This window comes from Dysidea avara, chromosome 10 (assembly GCF_963678975.1).
Source record: "Dysidea avara chromosome 10, odDysAvar1.4, whole genome shotgun sequence".
Lineage (NCBI taxonomy): Eukaryota > Metazoa > Porifera > Demospongiae > Dictyoceratida > Dysideidae > Dysidea > Dysidea avara.
The window spans coordinates 28,652,799-28,678,516 of record NC_089281.1 but is presented as its reverse complement, the minus strand read 5'-3'; the positions used below and the strand labels follow the sequence as shown (position 1 = coordinate 28,678,516).

Below are 25,718 nucleotides of genomic sequence, written 5' to 3'. Positions count from 1 at the left end.
TCAGTTCTCCATGTAGGAAGGCTGTAGCTACATCCATTTGATGAAGCTCTAGGTTGTGTTGAGCTCCAATGGCCAACAAAACTCTTATGGATTCGAAACGAACAACAGGACTAAAGGTTTCCTCATAGTCCAATCCATACCTTTGAGTGCAGCCTTGAGCAACCAGCCTTGCCTTGTAGCGCTCCACGACCCCATCAGCATTTACTTTACGTTTGAAAATCCATTTGCTACCTGTGACCTTCCGGTTTGGTGGAGGATAAACTAGCTCCCACACGTTATTTGACTGGAGTGATTTCATTTCTGCTTCCATGGCCTTCTCCCACTGACATTTGTCTGGAGCAGCTTTGGCTTCAGTCACTGATGTGGGATCTTCCTGATCACATGAAACCATTGTCACAACATCACCATACCAATGTGGTGCTTGTCTGTTTCGTGTTGACCTACAGAGAACCGGATTCCCACCAGTTGGCATGGGACTTTCAATCACTTGATCAGGCTCAGCCATCCCACCATCTGTTTGTGATTCTGTATACTTAATTTCATCACTATCAACTTCTAGTTCCACATACTTGGTAGGGGTCTCCTTCTGAAAGCTAGGAGTGGAAGTTTCATCAAAAACAACGTCTCTGCTGTGAATATGACCTTCATACGTTCTACATCATAAAGACGATACCCCTTCTGAGTAGAACCATACCCTAGCATCAAACATTTTCGTGACTTGACATCAAGCTTGTGCCTTTCAAACTTGGGTACATGAGCATAGGCACTGCAACCGAATATTCGAAGGAAACTTACATCTGGTTTGACACCATACCAGGCTTCATATGGGGTGATCTCTGTCAGTGCTTTAGTCGGACTACGGTTTCTGAGATACACGTGTGTTGACAGTGCCTCTGCCCAGAATTTATGAGGCAACTTCGAATCAGCCAACCTAGTCTGCACTCCCTCGATTAGAGTACAATTTAACCTCTCAGCAATTCCGTTTTGTTGTGGGATATGAGAAATTGTTAATTCCTGCTTGATTCCCTCTTGAGTCAAGTAAGTTACAAACTCAGATGAGGTATATTCTCCCCCACTGTCAGAACGAATTGTCTTAACGTTCAACCCACTTGACTTTTCAACCATTGCTTTCCACTCTCTAAATTTCTTAAAAACTTCGCTCTTATGCTTCAAGATATATAGCCACACATGTCAAGTACAGTCATCCACAAAAGTGACAAAATACTGACTCCCTCCTAAGGATTGTATCCCAATCTTTCCACAGACATCACTGTGTATGAGATCAGGGGATGACTTACTTGTTTTGCAGTAGACTGTGGAAATGGCAATTGGTGACTCTTCCCTTGAACACAACATTCACAAAATGCTAGGTCTTGCTTCCAGTCATATTGTAGACCATTAACCATTTTGTTCTTGGCCAACTCCCGCATTCCACTAGCTCCCAAGTGCCCAAACCTTCGATGCCAAACAGTGAGTTTACACTTAGATTCAGTCTTATCTGAGCTTGAGCAGGCTCGATGAACAAATTCACTGTGATCAAGATAGTACAGACTCCCCTCTCTATATCCAGTAACAACAAGCCTTGAGCCAACATCTCGAGTTTTGCATTTCACATCAGAAAAGGTGGTCAGTTTGCCCTTCTCAGAAGCTGAGGTTACACTGAAAAGATTGAACGCAAGTTCTGGTACCAGGAGAACACTTAGAAGTGTACATTTGTTTGTCTTGTGATTCGGCAGGTTCATCTTTCACTGCATTTCCTCATCCTACAGCCTGCAAACTTCTACCATCACCAAGCACTACCTTCAATGGCTTCTGTAGAGGTTGGTAATCGGTGAAAATTGATTGCTGATTACACATATGACATGTCGCTCCCGAGTCTAGGATCCACTTGTTGCGCGTATTGCAGTCTGATGACAAAGCATGTTGGACTACCAGACCGGTACTTTCACTATCAGTGCTTGTCTCATCTTCAGGAGTGATCATCACTTTGAAGGCCCCTATTTTGGTTTTCTTCTTAACTTGGACTGATCTGGAGTCCCTATATTCATCACAGTCCTTCTTGAAGTGGCCGGTTTTATTACAAAAATGACACCTTAACTTTCTCTTGAAGCTAGCGGTCAATACTCCTTCTTGACTAGTCTGAATTTCTTTACCTTTCATCTTGGTCTCTTCGTGTAGTAAGCGTTCTCTCACAACAGCTAATGAGGGTACAGCAGCACTAGCTTCCAAGGCAGTTACCAGGACACCATAACTCTCTGGGAGACTAGACAAAAGATAAACAACTCGATCTTCATCACTCACACACTCCCCAATTGCCAACAATTCATCACATATTTCAGTCATGTAGTCTTGCACGGACCCGCCTTCTGCTAGCCTCAACGAAAGCAACTTTCGTTTCAGTTCCAACTTATTAGCCCATGTTTTACGTTGAAACTATTCCGACAGCACTCTCCAAACAGCAACGGGGTCAGTTGGATCATTACCAATTAAATAGAGTAAACGTGATTCCATTGCCAACACTATGGTCACCAAGCTTTATCGCGTTTCACTGCGAACTTTGCCCGTGCTTCATCTCCTTCTGTAGGTTCTCTCTCCGTATCACTAACGATACCCCAGAGTCCATCCTTGATCAGCACCATCTTACATTGCACCTTCCACGTGGAGTAGTTCGAACTATTCAGTGGCACTGCCAAAACTGTTCTAGACTCTGCCATGTTGACTTCTATCAACTAACTCAACGAAGAGCGTATAAACTGACTGTTAGGTCGTTATTCTGGGCCCATAACCTGTTGAAATTATTTTGATTAAACTGTCAATCACGCACTCAAAAGTTCATACATATGGCAAAAGTTCATACATACGGAAGTCCTAATTTTACAAAAGAAAAATAATTCATACATATAATTATGATTACAAGAAAAAATCAATAGGTTACAAAATCAATAATAAAAGTTTAGATTCATACTCATTGAGATTGTACTTCATCAACACCATATGTTGCAAATAGCTTATGTAATTCCATAATTGTCTTCTGGGCTGTAGTAGGGTGCATCTCAATAACTTCTGGCCACTTTGAGTGGGCATCAACTACAATAAGGAATGTTCTGTTCATGAAGGGACCAAATCTATGTGTACTCTTTGCCAAGGTTTGGCTGGTCAAAGCCAGGGATGCAGTGGAGCTGATGCAGGGGAGTTCTTCACTGATTGGCAGGCTACACAACTTCGTGTCTTCTCTTCCAATTCACTGTCTAGAGCCGGCCACCAGAAATAACTTCTCGCAATTGATTTCATCCTAGCTATACCTGGATGATTCTGATGAAGTTCGTCAATAAGTTTACTTCGTAGTGGACCCGGAATGATTACTCTGTTCCCCCACAGCAAGCAACCACTCTGAGTTGAGAGTTCCTTAGCACGTCTCCAGTATGGCTTCTCATCATCAGACACAATCTGAGGCCAACCCTTCTGCACATAACTGTATAACTTACTCAACAACTTGTCTCTACATGTAGCTGTAGCCACCTGTTCAGCTAGCTTGTAACTGTCCAATCATAAAAGCATCACTCATATCAGTGATAGGAGAAATATGATTAACACATAAGGGTAACCTGGATAATGCGTCTGCATTGAAATGTTCTTCCGTATGTCAGAACTGAATATCATAAGAATATGCTGACAACAAAAGAGCCCATCTCTGTAGTCGAGCAGCAGCAAGAGATGGGATTCCCTTCTTTGGACCAAACAATGTAATAAGAGGCTTGTGGTCTGTCACTAAAACAAATTTGCGACCATACAAATATTGGTGGAATTTCTGGATCCCATAAATCAGAGAGAGGGCCTCTTTTTTCAATCTGTCCATAGTTCTTCTCAGTCTTTGATAAAGTCCGCGAAGAGAAGGCAATGGGACGTTCTTGTCCATCAGGAAACACATGTGAAATGACTGCCCCAATACCGTAAGCAGAGGCATCTCCAGCAAGTTTGATGGGCAAGGATGGATCAAAGTGTGCTAACACTGGTACAGTAACTAAGAGTTTCTTAGCTTCATCAAACGCTCTAGTGCACTCCTTTGACCACCTCCATGTATTACCAGACTTCAGAAGGTCATTCAGTGGATGCAACAGGGTTGCTAAATTTGGCATAAACTTGTGGTAATAATGGACTAAACCCAAAAATGATCTAAGCTCTTGCACATTCTTTGGCCTAGGTGCCTTTGTGACTGCTGTGACTTTGCTGTCTAATGTGTGTAGTCCTGACTCATCAATTCTATGTCCCAAGTATTCAACTGTCTTGGAGAGGAACACACACTTTTCCTTCTTGGCTTTGACACCATATTGTCTCAGCAACACCTGCTCCACATTCTTCAGATTCTCTTCCACAGTGCTCCCACACACAAATATGTCATCAAGGTAACAATTTTGGAAAAAACATTTCCCTCCTGCATGCTAAGGTGGCAAAAATTTCATCTGGTTTGGGCAGGGGGTACTGGTCTATTTCCAGCATAGGATTAATAGTGACCTTATAATCACCACACAACTGAATATGTCCATCCCCTTTCAATGGGTGCTGCCCATGGGCTGTAGGTGATCTTCTCGATAATGCCATCCTGTTCAAGGCGATTCAGCTATTGCTCAATTACTTCTTTGAGCGCAAATGGCACTGTTCTGGCCTTACAAAACTTGGAAACAGCATTATCTTTCATCTGTAATGTGGCTTCAAAACTTTTGATCTTACCAGGTTTCTCATTAAACACACAGTCATACTGACTCAATAATTTGTCTTTCTGGGATGGGGCTGGGAGTAGTTCACTGTGTTTTCATACAGGCTTTGAAAGTTTAGCCTTAATTGATACAACCAATCTCTCCCCAGCAGACTGGGGCCACTCCCTTTAATAACATACAAAGTTAGACAATGATTGTGTTGTTCATTCCTGACAGTGACTGATATCTCCCCAACCATGGCCATCTGTTCGCCTGTGTAAGTAGTCAATATCATTGAAGTTTACTCAAACGGACTCCTGGAAACAAAGTTTTCTTGGTTGCTCAGAAATTACTGATACGGCTGCCCCTGTATCCACTTCCATGGATAGCTTCTGTCTGTTTACGTCAAGTGTCACTGTTATGGGGCATGATGATTTCTTGTCAACTTTGAACATTTCCAGTTCCTCAACACTTGATTCCCGAATAGTGTTCTGTCCCTTTTTGGTAGGATTACGATTACCAGGAGCTTTATGCTGACCTCACTGTTGTGTAGATTTGTTCGAAGGAGGCAGCTCGCTTTTCTCTGAGCTCTTACAAACTTTGGCCAAATGTCCTGTTTTTTTGCACTTGTTGCAAGTGAAATCTTTGTATCTACAAGCAGTTGGTGCATGGTCATTTCCACCACAGCGATAACACACTTTCCTTGCTTGCTGATATCTAGCAGCGTCAGTGTGGTTAACAGGAGCTGGCAAGTCGTCATTCTGGAACTTCGTAACATTAGCTTCAGCCGCTTCCATGCTCTGTGCCAGGCGTACAGCTGTGTCAAGTGTTAAGTCCTTCTCAGACAGGAGTCGCTTCTGAATTGTTGTTACGCAGTCCACATACTAAGCGATCTCTCAATGCGTTGTTGAGGAAGTTGGCAAATGCACAGTGCGTTGCGAGCTGACGGAGTGCTGCCAGGTATTCTGCAATGGAAATGTTAGCTGTTTGATTCCTCTTATGAAAATAGAAACGTTCCACTATGATCAACGACTGAGGTTCATAGTGGGTCTTCAACACTGCAAACAGGTCCTCTAATTGCTTCTCACTGAGCTTGACAGGTGCTAATAAGTCTCGCAATAGAGAGTACGTCTTTCCTCCGACATAGCTAAGAAATATTGCCACCCGTTTGTCAGGCTTTATGTCGTTGGCGGCGAAAAACAGTTCTACTCTTTCTAAGTAGGCTGCTATCTTTTCCGTTTCTGGATGAAATGCTGGCAGTTGGCCAAACTGCGCCAAGTACTTTGGGGCTACTGTTGCCTTGTCGTCACCAGACGAAATCACGGTCCTTGTCGCCAATATAATGACTTAGAGTCGGTAACACAAGCACGCAGGTTCACTCTGACTAGTACTATATCAAAACTAATTTAATTCAATAATAACATATACAATTAACGCACGTCATGATTAAATCATTATAGGCCTAATACAAAAATCACGTGATAAACCACTACAACAATGAACCGTTATTTACGAAAAACAAGATCACGTGCATAGCATTTCTAATCGCAAAGTAGCCAAACGGATACTATTGGTTTGTTTTACTACCACACCTGTACTTACCGATTGTCTGATGGCTGAAAACTGACGTGGTTTGAGTTCACAAAATGAATGCTCCCGACAAGACAGCACTTTAAACCACCACTACGCTGTACAATATGAAAATAAAAGCACTCGGGCATGGTCTCGAGCCTAATATAGCACTTGGCTTTGCCTCATGCTATATTAGTTTCTCACCTTGGGGCAAATACAACACTCGACTTTGCTTCATGCTGTATTAGCCTCCTTCATGCTGTGTTTTCCGTACACACGCGGTGCTTTAACTATAACAAAGGATATTTCTAGCCATTGTCAGCTATAAGCCTCTGTGTAGTAACAACAAAACATCTAAAGTTTTTTTGTCAATTGGAATATTTGCTGATTTGCCATTGCCAAATTTTCCAGTATCCATGCTACATACATGTTTATTGGGACCCTACAAACCTGCAACACAATAATTTGCTTTCCTACTAAACAAGTTTTAATGCATGGCACCTTGTTTAGTATTTTATTGCTCATTGATAGAATTAACTGAAGTGGCCAATACCTGAAGTTATATATCCCATGTAGATTTTTTGAGTGGTTATATTTCCTTCTCATATTTAGGAACCCAGCACTGGAGCAGCAGGCTACTGACAGAATACACAGGATGGGCCAGACTAGTGATGTTGTGATACACAAGTGAGCAAGCTAGTTACATTGTGACCTACTTGTGATGGTATTACTTGTTGTTCAGGTTTTTATGTACAAAGACAGCTGAAGAGAAGGTGGTACAAATTCAAGAATCTAAGAAGCAACTAGCCAGTGATGTGTTGGCATGGTAACTGTGTGTCTGTGTGTGTGTTCATACGTGCTTGTTGGTAAACTATTTAAAATGAACTTTTTGTTATTTTAAGTTAAAGGTGACAGTGAGCACATAAATGTAGGATCCCAACACCCCACTCACACTACCTTGTATCCCCAGCATGGCACAAAATAAATTGTAGTGTGAATTAATTGAAAACGGGTCCAGCACGGCACAGCATAATAAGATGAGGTGGACTGGCAATGATTGGTCCAGGCCATAGCCATACAATGTGAACACATCCTGGCCGCTCAACAATAATAATTGCTCCTGTCAGCCACATGCAAGTACACTCTAATAAAAGTATTCTACGACATGGCTAATAAGACATGCTACACTGTATGCTTCCAGTAGACTCCCAGCCATTTTGCTGTACTGACATTGGCAAAAAGAGACACCCACTGACTATATGTGACTGGATCTGTGAAAACCCAACAAAATCAAATCACACATTTTTTGAATCTCTTTTTAAAATATTTATAATCTACTTAGCCAAGTGTACCCTCTGGCAAAGTTTCAGCCTCATATGCCAATAACTTTTGGAGTTATAGCCCTACAAAGTAGCAACAACAGAAAGATCGATTTCTACAGCAAGTATTGAGAAAATAAATTACAGTCGCTTTCTAAAACGGTTGTAACTTACAAACGGAATCGTGTACAGAGTTGAAATTTGCACCATTATGTTCGCCATGAATAGGGGAATCGATTACTGGGTAAGTTTTCCTTTTAGCATTGCATACAAAGGCAAAATTTGTGAAGATCAATCGTGTACGATCGCTTCGACGTGACGTGAACAAACGTCCATAACTTGCTTTGTCCTTGGGTCTATTGTAACGAAACAAAGATTTTCCAACTTCTCTCTTGTACATTGTATTCAATGCTTTATACTGTAAATTTAGGCTTAGCTTGTGTGATTGTGTCAGGTTTTTGCAGATCTGGTCACATATAACGTTGTACAGCTTATACTCTTCGCATCATTGCTACAATTTCAGTACAGTTGTACTAAGCACCTAAACAAAGAACGTCTTATTACATTGTATGCTTTTTCTAGCTCATTACTGTTCGGTGCATACAATCCCCAGCACGCTTTCTGGCAGTAGTGTGAACAAGGACCGACTTGAGCTTGATAACCCAACTTGGAAGTAACCCGAGACAGTGTGAATGGGGTATAACTGTTAAAAATCCCTCAATGTATTATTTATAATGGATGAAAGGAAATTTTTAAATCAAGTGTTTTTCTTTCCATCACAGTGCCGCTGGTATGGACATCAAGAACAGATTGACATTAGCCGATCTCAAATTATTGTTCAGTATTTAGTCTTGTGATCAATTTTGGACACTTTCTCACCTGCAGGACAGTGGTCGATTTTAAAATATTTGTGACATTGTAATTTGTAATACTATACGGGATTTGAAGATATACCGATAATAATTAAATAATATGTTGTAAAAAATAATGTTTCTGCACAAGTCATCAATCAATACTTATTGGTTTGTGGTTGCTGCAAGTAAATTTAGAGAAGATAGCAACCTGGGGATCAGATAGACCAGGCTGAGAAAGTTGTGAAATCAAAGTTGGCAGCCAAGAAATGGATGCAATGATGTAACTGAAGCACAATGGCCACTTCATGGTTCAGTGATTGATAGCCAGGGCATGCTGCATTTAGTTCAACTAAGTAGTGGCAAGGTTTTGCATACCATGTAGTTTATAGCTGACCCCCATTATCTGAAATTAAGATCAAGAATGACAAACAATTAAGAGGAGTGGCCTTGTGTAACTAGTAGACTTACTGCATTGCAACTATCTACTATTTCCATCTAGAATTGGCAAAAAAAACAAAAAAACATCCCATTAGCCCAACACCTAATTCACAAAACCATGAACTTTTTTATAAAAATTCTCATGCATGGGGTTTGTAGTGGGCGTCTGGATTCAGTGGAATGGAACGGTACTTTCAATTGATGGTCACCTCTTTATAAAGACCGTTTTACTTTAATGTTTAAAATGCTGCTATCTTGTTGTTTTAGAGTGTATCCCCATAGAATGGTCTTATTGATCAGTTGTACGCCACATGCCTAGAAAATCAGAGTGATATCTGATTTGTAATACAGCAATATACCCCAAGCAAAATCAGTTTGGCTGTATAAAGTGACGTCCCCATCAAACTAAAAGTAACTGACAACTAAAGGAGCTATTATTTGGGTGAGGCCAAGAAATACTGACAAATAACTTGCTATAATTTATAAAAATTTGGTCCATCATCATTCACTCATACAGTCTTGCTGCATTCCTAATTAATTCCCTGTAACTCTAATTGGCTAGTGATTTATTATTATTAACACTTTACAGTGACCAGCACTGAAGGTCTGACGGCAACATGTGCTACAGCCTTAGGATCACCTAACCTAATTCAAGGACTTAGAACTAGCTGCCTTTCTTCTCCTCTACAACACCAGACTATTGAGAAAGGTACCAATTTACCAGCCAATTAGATTTACAGGGAATTAATACAGTCAGACTACACAAGTCAATGATAAAGGACCAAGATTATTGTAAATTATACTTAGATGCCAGTACATTCATTTCTAGATATTAGCTTCTTTAGTTGCCAGTTGCTTTTAGTTTCGTGGACACATATTTTTTTTGTATAGCCAAGCTGGTTTTTTTTGTATGGGGTATATAGCTATTACTGTATTGTATCATAAATCAGATATCACTGGCTTTTCTAGGGAACATAACACGTGGCACACAATTCATCAATAAGACTGTCTTATAGGGCTCTAAAACAATAATTCAGATATTAAAGTAAAATGGTCTTTGTAAAGAGGTGGTCTTTGTTAGAAGGTGGTCTTTTAAAAGAGGTGACCACTAATTGAAATTCCCTAAGTACCGTTCCATTCCACCATTCCAGTCCATTCCACCATTCCAGTCCATTCCACCATTCCAGTCCACTGAATCCAGACGCCCGTTTGTAGTACACGTACTAATTTTAGAAAGGGAGGCATGTAAAATGTCCTATTAGATTAATAGCTGGATTTATGTAGTGCAGCTGCAACATTAGAATGTTACAGTGGAACCTGTTAATGAGGACACCTGCATTATGTAATCTGAACACTTGGTAATGTTCCGAAACTAACCCTTCACACATAAATTGACCTGAAAAATCAGGAAACTTTGATAATCACGACACTATTGGTCAGTACAAAAGTGTCCTTAATACACAGGCTTCACTGATGATTATGAACTTTCAAGGGATGTTATTGAAGTTTTGTATTCCAAATACACACAGTTCTTATGTAAGTGCATGCCCATACACTGGGTGTTCCCTAGGGATTTTACAAGCCATCAGGATAATTACAATAAAAAGTGCTTACACAAGTCACCTGAAGTTGCAATTCATAATTTTATGCAGAATTTTGCACAAAACTGAATGGACATTATTGTGCTTAATCATTAGATTTCACAAACTAGCTAACCTGCAGAGCTATTAAGTGAACTACGCTGGCCTTGTCAATCAAGTCCTAGCTTGCCTGGGGGCATTTACCCAGGCTATAGCCTGGGGGCATGTCATATAGGAGGATATAATAACAAGCCCCTTAGCAACAACCCTTAGGTTATATTGCTTCAGGTTATATAATTCTCCCTCCAAAATCCATTGTGTGAAACTGTGATACTATTTCAGCCAATCAGAACACTTGTTGGAAACTGTGACACTTTTCAACTATAAATAGCAGTCAGAGCATCAATTCTCTATTTGTGACAATGGCAGAAGCAGCAATGCAGATGGCATATCATACTCTGAAGATGACGATTGACTATAAAAAGAGGAAGGCTCTTGCTTATGAGCCATTTGAGGATTATAACGATCCTGATTTTATCTACCTTAACAAGATACCTGAAGAAGAAATAGACCAAGCATTATGTTTGTTGGAGCAGCTGCGCAAGCAGGGCAAATTAAGGGGTCAGGACTCAACCCCATCAACCAGCGGGGAATGTCATCTAGTGGCCACCATACTGTCTCCTACACTCTCCCCCAGCTTATTAATTTCAACTACTCTGAAGGAAGTAACAGTAGTACCATCTTCCAGACCTTCAACCTTAGAGAAATCGCAATGCTCAACCCAGGATTGTTCAGAAATGTGTTTTCCACTGGTAAAACTTGTGTGGAGGTTAAATATGGCTCTATGGTGTTTGACAGCTCTCTTGTTATTATCAGTTGCAATTATGATCCTAGGGATATGGCTCAAGCCTGTGGCCTTGATAGCAGAGATCCTATGTATAGGAGACTCACTGATACTTGTGGTGCTCATGAGATTGCAACAAAGGCTGCTGCAAGGTGTAGATTACCAGTACACCTCCTCAGGGTGATTAAACATAACCTCTCTCAATTTGGAATTGATATTGATGTGGACAATGTTATCCGGAACATTCCTAACTTTCATGCACTAGTATACTCAGACATACCTAAATTCAGTAATTGTCATTTATCTGAATTTATTTAATTATATAACCTGAAGCAATATAACCTAAGGGAAATAGCTTAAGGGTTGTTGCCAAGGGGCTTGTTATTATATCCTCCTATATCTGCCTGACATGCCCCCAGGCTATAGCTTGAGGGTAAATACCCTCAGGCAATTTTCCCCCAGGGTAAATGCCCCCAGGTAAGCTAGGACTTGATTGACAAGGCCAGCTTCACTTTTTAGTTCACTTAATGTTTTTACAGTGTATTTCAATGTAGCACTAATGTAGTGAGGGTTAATGGGTATCAAGAGGTCAGTATGCCATTAGAGCGTTCCCTTCCAAATATCTGCAGAAACACAGTGTTTTCAACCACAATGACACACTTAAATATTCTGATTTCCTTCTGCTGCTCATTTAAATTGCCATTTACTGCTCTTTCCAAATCTAGTCTGGAATCTGAGGTATCTGTCATGTGTCATGATCCCGAAATATCCCACACAAAATTAATGAATTAATGTATGAAGAAATTTGCTACACTTCATGTGACAAAATTTCTGTGAATCGAGCTTCTTCTAGCATCATTCTGGTGTCTGGTCGCAGAGAGTTGCTCTGGCATATCACCCGGAAAGTTGCTATAATGGACACATGGTAGCTACTGAGCCAGTACACAATAATTTTGCATTGACAAATTAGATGCCCGAAAACTTCTTCATAATGTTCATATGTCAGCTCAAGTGCCTAGTAGCTGTGGGTACAGCCATAACCTCCGTTTGCACTCTGTGGGATTATTATTATAATTATTATTACTGAGCAGTCAGCCCTGCTGGTGTGCTCAGATTTGACCAAAATACATGCAACACAATTACAACTGAGCAGTTCTAAAAATGTCAGCATCTGCAACTTCCGCAATAAGATCTACTGGTAAAGAGTTCCAATCATTAATTGTTCTTGAAAAATAACTATTTTGGTGTGCTGTGGTAGATACATGTGGTAAGATGTAGTGTAGTAGATGGTACTATGATGGAATACATAGGCGATTCTAAGGGGGAGGCATGGCCCCCCTGCTGAAAAATAACTTTTTAAAAATCTTGGGGAAAAGTTGCAGTATAGATTGGCAGCGTTATTTTTAGCATTTTTCATGTTTTTATCATCAAATTTAGGCTGTTTTCAAGCCTTCAAATTGCAAAAATCCTGCAGCTTCTGGGGGCTGTACCCCCAGACCCCCCTGAAATTCTACTTTATATTACAGCCATTCAACAATAGTCATACTGTTCCCTACTTGGCCCCCCCTGTAGGTCAGGTCTAGAATCGCCACTGGTGGGATAGATCCGGGCCTGGACTGGAGAGGCTCGCGCTAATGGCGCAAACACGGCGCGAGCCCGGCTAGGCACGAGACGTCCACACGAAGTTTTTATGTAATGCCCACCGCGCTGTTGCTAAACCCGGCCTTTGTCACGTAGAATCGCTCCGTTTCCCGCATCATTTTCAGTATCAGGTAACTAATACAGTATTTTCGTGTGTAATTGTATGCATCTACCTGTGTATTATCATAGATTATATAGGGACTATCTATGGTATTGCACTTATCAATGTTAATCCCACCCACCCCTTCCCGGGGATTTGACCGTTTTAAAAAATTCCCCTCTCATGGGGCGTAATTTACGATCAAATCCCCAACTACACACATGGGCTCCACATAGGGGATCATATGGGGATTTGACTTGCTGCAGTTTTAGACTTAACAGTCAAAAGACTGATGGTTGTTTGATGAATCCTTTCAAAAGTAAACATAGTGCTTGAAAAATCAAGCTATAAGACTAACAATGTGCAAATTGTTTATAACATAATTATTGATTTTTTTTACAACTTGAAAACCGGTACTTTGCTACAATATGTAATTGTCGAAACAACAAAAATTACTTACTGTCTACATTTTAAACAAATATAAAGATCAGTACCTGGAGGTTCAAGGACACCTTCACAATCTCCATGACACCAGGAATCACACATGTCACACATAATCCATAACTCTTCTTCTGTAACATCATCATACTTCTTTTCACACTGTCCACAGTATGTGTCAACATTACCCGTATTTTCATCATTGGTCTGGTCAGATGGTAAACTAACTGGTGATGATGGGTCAGATGGTAAGGTAACAGCTATAGAATTCAATTTTTTAGCTCGCCTTCTAACAACTGCCTTTGCAGCTCCTTGCTTGCAATTTAATAACACAGTATGAAGATGGTCTAACCAAAACTTTACATTATCTGATGTAAGCATGACTTTTTTTGGCAGTCGTATAAATGTATCTGAAGGAGGGTAGTTAATCAACTTAGAAATTCTTGCTTGATGATCGTAGAGGTGGTTGTATCATCAATTTAAGACATTCAGAATTATTAACATCAATATATGAAGTCTTGTAATGTCCTGGTCTCTCTTCATCCTTAGCAGGAAAAGGAAGTGCTGTAATTGGTGATCCACCTACATACCACCAATTCACAGGCTCAGTGGGCTCTCCTTTTTTGCACACTGGATGCATACACTCTGGCCTATAGCAACATGTTAATATAAATATGTATTGTGATGGTAAATGATCGATCATATGGCTATTATGAATATTCCAAATGGTCTGAAACTCTTTATAACTGTTTGGATATGTTTTTGTAAAGCCAATTTTTCTTTTTTTGAGCCTTTCAAGAAACTATTTTTTCTGGTCTACTGTGTACTCAGAACTGTCCACTATTGTACAATTGTATAGTAGTTGTACCGCAAGGACATCCATTGACCCTATTAATATATGCATCAATAGCCAAATTCAAATTTCTTTTCAACTTTTCCGGATCAATTTCCGCATGTAGTCTCGTCCATGCAACTTCCACCTATAGTGGAAGGAATGAATGTATTGGCGTGACCCAAACTAAGACAGCCATTTGCAATTCCACTCTGTTAAGAAAGGATGATCCACTACTCCTAGTTGTTACTAAAGTAACTATTTTTTCTTTAGCAATACAATGCTGTGTCCAAAGAAACTGGACCTCTTCATGGCTAGGGCTTTTATCTGTTGCCATCAACTCTTACACATTCAATTTGTTTGTGTGCACCACTCAAGGGATTGATAAAAGCTGAAGACAGTTCAGGCTTAGATTCCAACATGCACAGATCTGTCATGTGCTGAGTAGGGTTCTTTTGGTGAAGCTTGGCCACTTTCACTATCCCAACACAAATTTCATCAGTCGTAGAAGTATGTGTAAAGTTGTATGATGTAGTCTGCAACACGGAAGGGTGCTTATTAACAAAGTCTGTTCTAGTATTAAGAATAGGCTGATTTTCCAGAGTTGGCCTAGAATACTGTTTACAGGTAGTTAAAGTGTATAACCGAAATCCTGCTGCATTGTCCCAATTATTGTTCACTACATTTCTTCCATCAGTGTATTGTAATAATGCACAGCTCCAATGTTCATCAGGATTAAACTTTAAATTAAATCTTTTTCTAGCTCTCCTGTTTGTCACTTTTGCTATTCCTTTGCATCGTGTAGCTGAACGTCTTCTCTTATTTCTGGGTACACTAAGTTGTATCACTGTTCCATATAAAACTTTCTTTTATAAATATTTTGTAAATATATACTGACGGATTTTTCATATGTTACTTTTTCTTTAAGTTTGACATTGCCATCAAAAGTGAGTACGCCAGTGCGTCTCCAAGCATCAACACCAACATTGTACTGCTGAACAAAACTTTCGGTTTTATCTCTAATATCTGGACATTGCTCCTAAATTACTGGCTCTTTTTGATTCATGTCAACACAATAATCTTTTCTCTGCTATAGCCTTTTCTGTTCTTCGTTTTTTTAGTCCTTTGAATTGCCCTCCTTTTTTTTTTTTTTTTTTTTTTTACTGTAACAAATACAGTGCACATAACATAATTATGATGGCTGAGTACAAAAAAATAATTAAATGTCAGTGAAATGTCTTTGAAATTGGTGTCGAAGGGTGGACCATCCCTCAGTTGTACCTCTCTCCCTTAAAGTTAACGGAATCGTAGTCCAGAGAGAGGGAATTATGCCCAGGAAACCATTAATAAATAAGTCCAATGAATTATATTTCGTCATCTGCCGCAACATCAAACTGTCATCCACAACACGACGAAAGGAGTAAGCATGGATGACAGATGCTAGAGTGGGACAAAAATCCTGGAGAGGTCCTCGACACTGTAGGTCCAACAACTTACACAGCTTCCTTTTTTTCTGGTTCGAAGTCTTCCCTTCAGCACTTAAAGGTTCTGATACTGTTACAATATCTTCTGCATTGTCAGATTCTGAGATTACTTCTCCATTAATAGATCTAGCAATACGATCACTCTCATTTTCTGTTGAGCGAAAAATGATCGCCTTAACAATTTATTGTTATCTTCAGAAATGTGATTGTTTTGGAATAAACTTCATATAGTGATTCTGATAATGAGTAATTTATCTCAGTTCCTGTGGAGTTTTCAATTTTTTGTATTATTTCGAACCAATCGTATTGACAGGACTGCAATAATTTTGGCACATCATCAATAGATTTTATGATATCTAGCGAAATTGTCTATAACTGTTTGCAGTTCATCACCACTTGTATCTGACTCAGATGAGGACAATTCAACTCCACATGAAAGAAGTAATGCCTTTTCTTCAATGTGTGCTAAGTCTGTAATAACTTTGTGAATGGTTTGGATGTTTTTTATTGCTTCTTCTATTTCTGACATATTTTCAAACCCATACCTTTTACAGGCTTGTCACTCATACCAGATGCCCAATAAATTGCATATAGTAAACATTTATGCTCACTATCAGATTTTGCAATATTAAGCAACAATTTAACAACAGATTTTTCAAGTGTAGTGTTATTGTCAGAGGACTGCTGAAGAACAAGCCCATTAAAAATCCTGCTAATTTTTAAGAAGTCAGTGTCTGGATATTTTTTCATAAGTATGGCAAAAGATCCTGAGTTCTGCTCACCTATGTTAACGGAAACCAGTGGCATTTGGAGCAATTTTCATCTTACATGTTCAGCTGTATATTTAATTCCAGTAGATACTGTCTTAAATGCTTCTGAAAGTATACAATATCCATTATCAAGTACAATTTTTGCCACTGTTAGCATTCCATTACATTTTTTACAATGGGTCATATGAAACCTAACACAATTAGCAGTACAAGCAGAAACATACTCACACAAACTAAGACCACATATTTCAGATACATATACATTTTTAAATTCCTGTATGGAATTAGAAAGACCCTATTTTTCTCAGATGAGTAATAACAAAGTAACAAGTCATTTAATGGTCTCCCCTTATCACAATGGGGAGGCCCTACTAAAAATGCTGACTACTTTCCATGTCGTCATCTGTACTCTGTGAGGATTCAAAGTCATTGAACTTATCTGGTGTGTTTTCTGTTTGCTCTTTTCCATCATCTATATCCTCATCAGAATTTATTAAAGAACTCACCAGTCTGTTTTCATGTGCTCCTTCAGAACAAGTTGCAGTAGGATCAGAATCATTTTGAGCTCTGATTTTCAACTTCAGAGCATTCTATTGATCCCTGGCTGCTGGAGACATTACGTTCGTAGCCAGATGATAACGATGATGATGTACTTATGGCTATGATACCACTTAGACTGCTGTTGCTTTTTATGTAGACATTTAAGTTCAAGATCTAATTTTCGTTTTTTTGATTTCAAGGAAGATATTTGTTCGGTAAGTTTATCACACTCTTTATAATGATGCAGGTTGTTAGCTGATTCTCTACGTTTTTCTTTGAATCCAGTCTGGTCTGTTATGTCTTTAACCTTTTCATTGATTTCTTTGATTCTTGACAGGCGGACCTCTTTGTTAAGTTTAATATGTTTGGCACCTGACTTTTGACTTGGGTTTAATTTATGTGAACGAGATTTTCCTTTATTGTAGACATATCCATTAGCATCGATTACTTGTCTAGCTTTTTCCAACAGAGTTTTATGATCTGATAAAAGGTTAGGAGTTTCAAGACAAAGATTCATACTAGTGTGATTAATTTCATTTTCATATCTAGACAATCTTCTATTTCCCTGGCTGCCATATATTTTAGAGTTTTCTTTAATGTACTCTGCACTCACAGCACTATGAGATTCCTATATTCAAAATACCAACATATGAATACAAAACTTAAAGTTACAAACTGTGTGTACCATTGGTGAAGTAAGTTGCATATTCCTTGATAAGCATAATTGAACCAGGGAACTACTCTGTGGAGTAGTCTCCTGTTTGCTTCCTTGCATGAGGGGTGGGTCCTGCAGTGGAGCGGTCTACAAATGTTCCAACAACAACCCTTAAAGGGGCGTCTGGATTCAGTGGAACGGAATGGTGGAATGGAATGGTGGAGTGGTACTTAGGTAATTTCAATTAGTGGTAACCTCTTTATAAAGACCACCGTCTAACAAAGACCACCTCTTTATAAAGACCACTTTACTTTAATGTTCAAATTGCTGCTATCTTGTTGTTTTAGAGTGTATCCTCATAGAATGGTCTTATTGATCAGTTGCGTACCACATGCCTAGAAAAGTCAGAGTGATACTTGATTTGTAATACCCCACGCAAAAACAGTTTGGCTGTATAAAAATGACGTCCCCATCAAACTAAAAGTAACTGACAACTAAAGGAGCTAATATCTCGTGAGGCCAACAAATACTGGCAAATAACTAGCTATAATTTATAAATATTTGGTCCTTTATCATTGACTCGTGCAGTCTTGCTGCATTCCTAATTAATTCCCTGTAACTCTAATTGGCTAGTAATTTAGCTGCCTTTTTCTCCTCTACAATGCCGGACTATTGGGAAAGGTACCAATTTACTATCCAATTAGATTTACAGGGAATTAATTAGGAATACAGTTCAATCCCATACTTTTATATAATGTGCTTAGCATGAATGGCTAGATAATAAGACCAACATTCAATTATGACCTATACTCCAAGCAGCATTACCTGTAAAACTATAATAATCATGAATAAATGAATTACCCACAACATATTACCTAGCCATAGCTTCTAAAATTTTTTTTTAAAAGTAAATGCTAGAGGTACATGAGATATTTACAAGCTATACAACCACAAAGATAATAATATAAAACACTTATTCCCTTCAGGCTAGCCCCACGATGCTGCTAGCATCTGCCTAGTTAGGAATACAGTCAGACTACACAAGTCAATGACAATTCAGATATTAAAGTAAAATGGTCTTTGTAAAGAGGTGGTCTTTGTTAGAAGGTGATCTTTATAAAGAGGTGACCTCTAATTGAAATTACCTAAGTACCATTCCACCATTCCATTCCAGTCCACCATTCCATTCCACTGAATCCAGACGCCCCCTTTAAAGCATGTACAGCTAACACCAGTTTAATAATATAGGTTCAGTTGGAGATCATGCAGTACACAGCTATATGCTGTTACTTCAAAAACAAGCCATGGTAACTGCAACAAACAAAATGTATTTGTCATGCCAGCTGGAGGCTTATTGCATGTGGTACTACCAAGCCCACACATTTGTAGGTGTGGTTCATGGGTGGGTTCTGAAATTCTTGGAACTGAACAATGAAATTGTCAGATGTACACAACAACCTTTGTGATTTTTCCCCCTAGAATAGAGATGGGATGCCCTTGCTCAGACCAATGCTAGCAGTTACAGGATGACATACAGAAGAGCAATGTCCCCTTAAGCACATGATGGCAGACATTAACAGTGAGCAGCAAAGCCTGCATCTCAACCAAAACAAGCATTGGCTATATGATTCATGTCCCACCTGTCTGCCAATATGGAAGCTAACTTCTTGTACAAACAGCTCTCAGCTGCGTAACCCTTGCCAAACTGGGCCCCAGTCAGGTAAGCTTGGTTATTTATCTAATTCATCCAAAAGTGTTACATGACTACTTAGTCTCATTCTCGCAGACCCATTCTCTAATCGATAAGTGCCACCCCGGAGAATGGGTCTGCGAGGACGAGACTAATGACTACTTTGGAACACAGCCACACACAACCTTAAATGCAAACAGTAGCTATATGAAACCTTACTTGTGCCACAGATTTGGCCTTGCGGATTATTCTTATTACAGATTTGTCGTTTATTTCACTACCATCATAATCAATAAACACACTTCCCCAATCCTCAGTCTCCCTCTTCACTTGGATGAAAAACTCGTAGCCTAACAGCACAACATTAAAATGCTCCTTGATAGTGTCAGTTAATCACTGAACTTCTGCTTCCACGTCTGTTTCAGCCGGCTGCTCACAGTCATACACGAAATAGTGAAATACTTTACTGTTCTTGTGTGGTTACCCATCAGAACTAATACTGTTTTCTCTCTTTTCGTTTCCATTAAGAAGAATCGTTTAAAAGCACCAATGATGATTGAAACAAGATAGCTAAAACTAATTTATCATGTGTAGTCACTATTGCGGAAGTTACTCACGTGCACTTTTAAAGTACACTGAAGTATGTCCGCTGCGATCAAATCCCCCACCTTTGGGGAATTATTCTAAATCAAGTGTGCACTAAATCCCCTATAGTGCCCGGGAGGGGGAGGGTGGGGATTAACATTGATAGGTGCATTATTATTGTATGGTTGTCCAGGGCATAGCTGAAATACAGCTTTAGCTGATGTTGTCTCCCTGTTAAAATAAAAATACTGTATAGCGGGAAAGTTTGGTGGGAATAAAGTTTGGCGAATCTCTCCATCAAAAGTAGATGGCAAAAAAAATGTTGTTTTTTTAACGTCGACTTGTGTAAACACACAAAAAACACACAAAAAAGCAATGAAGTCAAAAAAAAAGTTTGGCGAATTGATGAACCAATCGGTGCTGCTTCACTAATCAATTAATTTCTTGAGCCGCATATCAGCATTCTTCATCATAGAGTGATGCCATGTGGACTCACAAGAGGATGAGTGGATATAGCTTTGTTGTAGTCTCGCGTAGCCAGACCCTATTTCTCTGCACAGCGCATATCGATTGGAGCTCTTATAATTTCCAATCGATAAGCGCAGTGCGGAGAAATAGGGTCTGGCTATGCGAGACTACAGTAGCTCTGTTGTAGACAACGTGATCTGTGGATTCCATATATACAAGGCGACCAGCTCTTGGTGAAGAGTTAGGCACTGAGAGAGAAACTGGAAACACACATGACCCGCTAGCAGTAGCTGTAGTCAAATCCCTCCATGGAGAAAGAACGGCAGATGCTTGCAGCACTGACCTTTTCATTTACCATAGCAATGGTGGGGGACGGTATCACCTTACATAGTGGTCCATTGGTATCCGGTAGATTAGATGGAGTTGACTGCTCGGTTTTCTTAACAACTCGAAAATATTTCAAGATTCCCAAGACGCATGTTTGTTTACGTGATATTAAAGTGGACAAGTGGGAAAGTTTGGATGATTTTAGTTTGGCGAAAGCTGGTCATTCGCCAAATTTGCCCCCACCAAACTTTCCCGCTATACAGTATATTTTAAAAAATTCTAAACAATTTCTAACATGCCCACACTATAACATGTGTATAGGTCTAACAATGCTAATTAGTAGAAGTTGGAAATGGTGTACTAATGAAGACAAATTATAGCTTGGTGTTCCCCTGATTGGTGGTTTTATAGTTACCCCTTGGGTTAACTGCTCACTGCTCCATACTGGTAGTAGTTTATCTCATATCCCATGTATACCTACCCACTCATCTAAAATGTATCTTAACCATGTCCATCACCCCAGGATAGAAGGGCACAGTACAGCTACTTCGTAATACTGGCAGGTATGACCATCTCTCAAATGCAGAAAATCAGTAATTGATAGTAGAGATGTACAGTGTACCAGCCCTTTTTGCCCAGCAGATTTTCATGCCACACCCTGCAAAATCTTGCGCTTCCCCAATTTTCCTAAAATTAATCTATGAACTGAGTATGTTAGTTGGCTTACCAGGGTAGCACAAGCCTCAATCCACAAAGTACCTTGTATACATCCTTGTATTTTCAAAATCATGAATGGATATAAATAGATTATATTAATTGGTTTGACATTGTACAGGAGTGAAACTATCTCATAAATTTGGACACTAACTATTGTCATCAAACAGCTTGATGAATCAAGATCAAGACAAATCTCATGAGGAGTCTCCTGTCAACCTATTAACACATCCTACAGAGTTGTTAGTTTACATCATCTCATTTTTATCTTCACTACATGACAGAGTAAAATTGAGATATGTTTCAAGATGGTTGAAATATGTGATTGAAGGAACACCATCACTGTGGTGGGAGTTTGTGTGGCCTTATTATGACAGTCATGAAGAGTGTAATGTGAAGGAGGTGTTGAAGGTGTGTGGACAACATGTCAAAATGTTATCCTTTCCTTACACTAGAGTAGCATCAACAAGACTGGTAGAGATGCTGCAGTATTGTAGTAATGTACAACATCTTAGTCTACCATCAACCAAGTTAGATCCTGACCAACTAAGAATGGCAATACATCATATGGGATGTCTAAAAACACTAGAACTTTGGGTTGACGATGATAGTGACATTAAACAATTACTTCTTAATACTGGTCAGTTGAGAGAACTCACAATAGTTTCAAATAGTTATTGTTACGATTTATCTCTGGAATTGTTTAAGCTTTGGGGAAGGAATCACAATTCAGGCCTCCAAGTTTTAATGTTATTGCTCCAACAGATTTTTTCGGCACTGAAAAGTTAGTCGACTGTGCTACTCAACTTACTACCATTCCTACTGGTAATACTAGTATCTTCAGACTGTGCAGTAGATCTAGTAAAGTACCTTTAAATTTTTCTCCTACACTTCCATATTTTCAACTACAGGTTGAGGGATCTGGTCAAGTGACCACTCCATGTGTGAAACTCAGTAACTTTTACTTTGGTATATTGAGATTGAACAATGATGTAGCAGTGATGACTGATTGTCAGTATGGTGGAAGGACACTATATATGGCGAGGCATCGAAGAAATGATCATATGGCAAGTCATCAAACTCATGATTACATTGTGAACAAGATCACGGACTCTGTACACATTGCAAGATTTGGCAACCTTAGTTGTGTTACTCATGGTGATTTTTTAAACTGTTCCTCACTTCATTTTGGTCACTTGGAACAATTAGCTATTGCTTGTCCTAATCTTCAGCGACTCAACTTGCAGAATTGCTGTCATTGTTTGAAAAGTCTACAAGGTCTACAGGCTATTAGTGGTCACTGTCTCAACCTACAAGGACTAAACTTACTTGGTATATGTGTTTCAAAAGTGGAGGATCAGACACAATTGTGGGAAATACTGAGCAACATGAAGTTGACCCACTTGGCAGTAGAGTATCGTGCTTTGAGATCAAAAGCTGCTAACAAGGAAAAGTTGATTTGTTTGTGTCAGAAGTGTTGGACTATCAGAGGAATACAATGTGGTGATTGTTATTTAGAGGGTTCTACCAATGAAGATACATTAATGCTATCCTATTTTCTATCACTAAACTATTGTTATATATACCTAGTTAACCATACACCACACACTGTTGTACAGGATGTGATTAATAACTGTACTGAACTGAAAGTATTTTATTGTAATTGCTACCGTCTATCACTGAACTTAGCCCATAATCATAATCTACAACAGTTATACATTCATTCATTGGACCATACTAAAGTTCCTGATCACTTCATGACCTCAGTTTCAGCTCATGGTGGACTGGTACATGTAGTGATGAGTGTACAATCATTGACATTTGAAGGTATAATATCTCTTGTGAGGAACTCCCCCAAACTGATAACATTATATGTGTGTTAAATCTAAACGTGTGGATGTGGAGAATTTTAATGCCTCACTAAAGAAAATGTTTTGGAACAGAAAATTGTTTACTGCTGGTCACTGCACGGTAGGTACTAACCAGTTTGCAGATCAAGTAGTTTTATGGGAACAAGGTGTAGATCTGTTACCACTTTGGGAGTTGGGACTAAGTATGTTATAATATTTGTTGTACACACTTGACATTTAATTATAACGTGTATTGGTAATTGTAGTGACTGTTTTGTAATTCATAATTTCAAAAAAGGAATTCATATAACAACTACAAATTTTAATGTAAATATATTATTGAACACTTTTATCCCTCTAACCATCAAAACCGCCATATGGCAGATAAATGGAATAATTTGTACATGCACTGACAACTTCACTACAACTTCTCGGTGCATTTATGCAATGTGCTTTCCCAGAAGTCCTTGTGCCTCCAGTTACGATCACATAATCCCAGAAAGCCCAAAAGAAGACTAGCTAGTTTGTTAGTTGTTCTAGTTGTTAATCATGTCTATCATAAAGAAGACAATCTGTGATAGTTACAAGTTACTTTTCTGTATAGTTGATGTGAATCGCTTCAGGATTAGAGACATAGGCTGATTTTAGTGATTTTATTCATAATCTTGTGGTTAACACTGTTTTTTAATAGTTACCTAAGTCGATCCATACAGTTCAATTTTGGTCCAGACTACGCTCCACTGGACTGAAAACCTCACAGCTATATAGAGGGTTAACAAACAAGTATATGAAAGTAATTAACTGCACACTATAGTTACTTTTACAAAAGAAACTAACATGGGATAAAAGTAAGGGTACTGAACTAGTTACTTTTTTTTGAAGTGTCTTGTTGATGTCATGAAGTTCACCTTAGGATCTACTTTACATGTGTATAGTAGTTTGTAATGCATTTGACTTTTAGTATTAGTTATAGCTGTAAAGTTTGTTCAAGTTTTAGTTTTAGTTGCCATCTTCAATACAATTTATGGTTATACTTTTAGATGTTAGTTTTAGTTTCAGTTATCATACAGTACAATAGTACTATACGATAGGGATTATGAACATTTGGGTTTTTCTGGTAAAAAATATCACTATACTGCATGTGTACCCACATGGCTATTGGATTTAGAGTTTATGCACGTGCAAATATGCAAGTTGATTTATGTGTAAGTTGACAATGATGTATTTAAGTACTAAATTACACAACTGAATATAGTTATGCTGTTGTGGCAAAATGTATATAATGTTTCAATCAGCACGTAGAAAACACAAGATACACAATGACAATTATAAAGTGCCAAGATAAACATGGTAAACACAAGATCAACATGCAGAACGTACCAAATTCCTGAGTGTAGGATGGGAAACAGAAATTTATTTGGAGTGGCCTAATAATAAATTGGTACGTGTATACTTTTTCCATCTAGACTGCTATAGTTTACTGTAATCAAAATAGGCAAAGATATTATCTTAAGCCATGAGAATACATAATTGTTATCACACAGCCTCCCCTCATGTAAGACTCCAAAATAGTTATAACAAAAATTTTGAAACACAAATCACATACATGAGACTGTCAGCTTCTTTGCAAGCTTCATTGTGTGATTTAAACTACAAGTACATGATTTCAGTTAATGTTGTTGTACAAGGACTCTGTAGGCATTGATAGCTAAAGGAGCATACAAGTATTGTCTACCTGGAAAGGCACGCAACAATTCTGACTACAGTCTTTGAAACAAAACATTTCAAAAGGCCAACAGAATGCCGGGAAATGGTAGGATCATTTATCACTAAGTTATTTTACTCTGTTTAGTTTATTGTAAAAGAGAATTCCACCATAACTATTGTCAGCTGTTTTTGTGTACCATGAAATCTGTAATGTGCAGTTGCTATATAGCACAGAATGTTTTGTATAAGACATTATTTTTTAGCAAATAGTCAAAGCTTTAAGTTGCAGTTTAAGATTATAGGTACTGCAGGTATTTTCTCAGCTGGTTTGTTCAAGGGATGAAAATGATTGGGGTACATACAAGCGTTATGTACATACAATCAATTGCTAGCTAATTATGCGTGGTCAAGTAAATCCATTCAAGTTTCTTGACTGCAGCACTAATAGATAAATTCCAATATGCTTGGAATGTTTCTACACAAATTAGAACTTTTTTGTGAAGTCCAAGGCACAAAATTGCTATGAAATTGTGTCATCATCTGAATTCCAAAAGTGATCAAATGGTGGGATTTCTGTAGCTATAAGCAAATTGTGTACATCGTCTTGTTGATATTT

The 25,718-nt window shown here is 38.8% G+C and overlaps 1 protein-coding gene across 1 annotated transcript in view; it reads left to right on the top strand.

The window, feature by feature from the left end:
- LOC136268094 (transcription termination factor 2-like) overlaps nt 1–8,598 on the top strand; it is a 34,810-nt gene extending 26,212 nt beyond the window's left edge. The window contains exons 19-21 of the mRNA XM_066063324.1: nt 6,879–6,953; nt 7,009–7,092; nt 8,368–8,598. Of these exons, the coding sequence (XP_065919396.1) occupies nt 6,879–6,953; nt 7,009–7,092; nt 8,368–8,434 (226 nt within the window). The 3' untranslated portion in view covers nt 8,435–8,598. The remainder of the gene's footprint in view (nt 1–6,878; nt 6,954–7,008; nt 7,093–8,367) is intronic.
- The last annotated feature ends 17,120 nt before the right edge of the window (nt 8,599–25,718 follow it).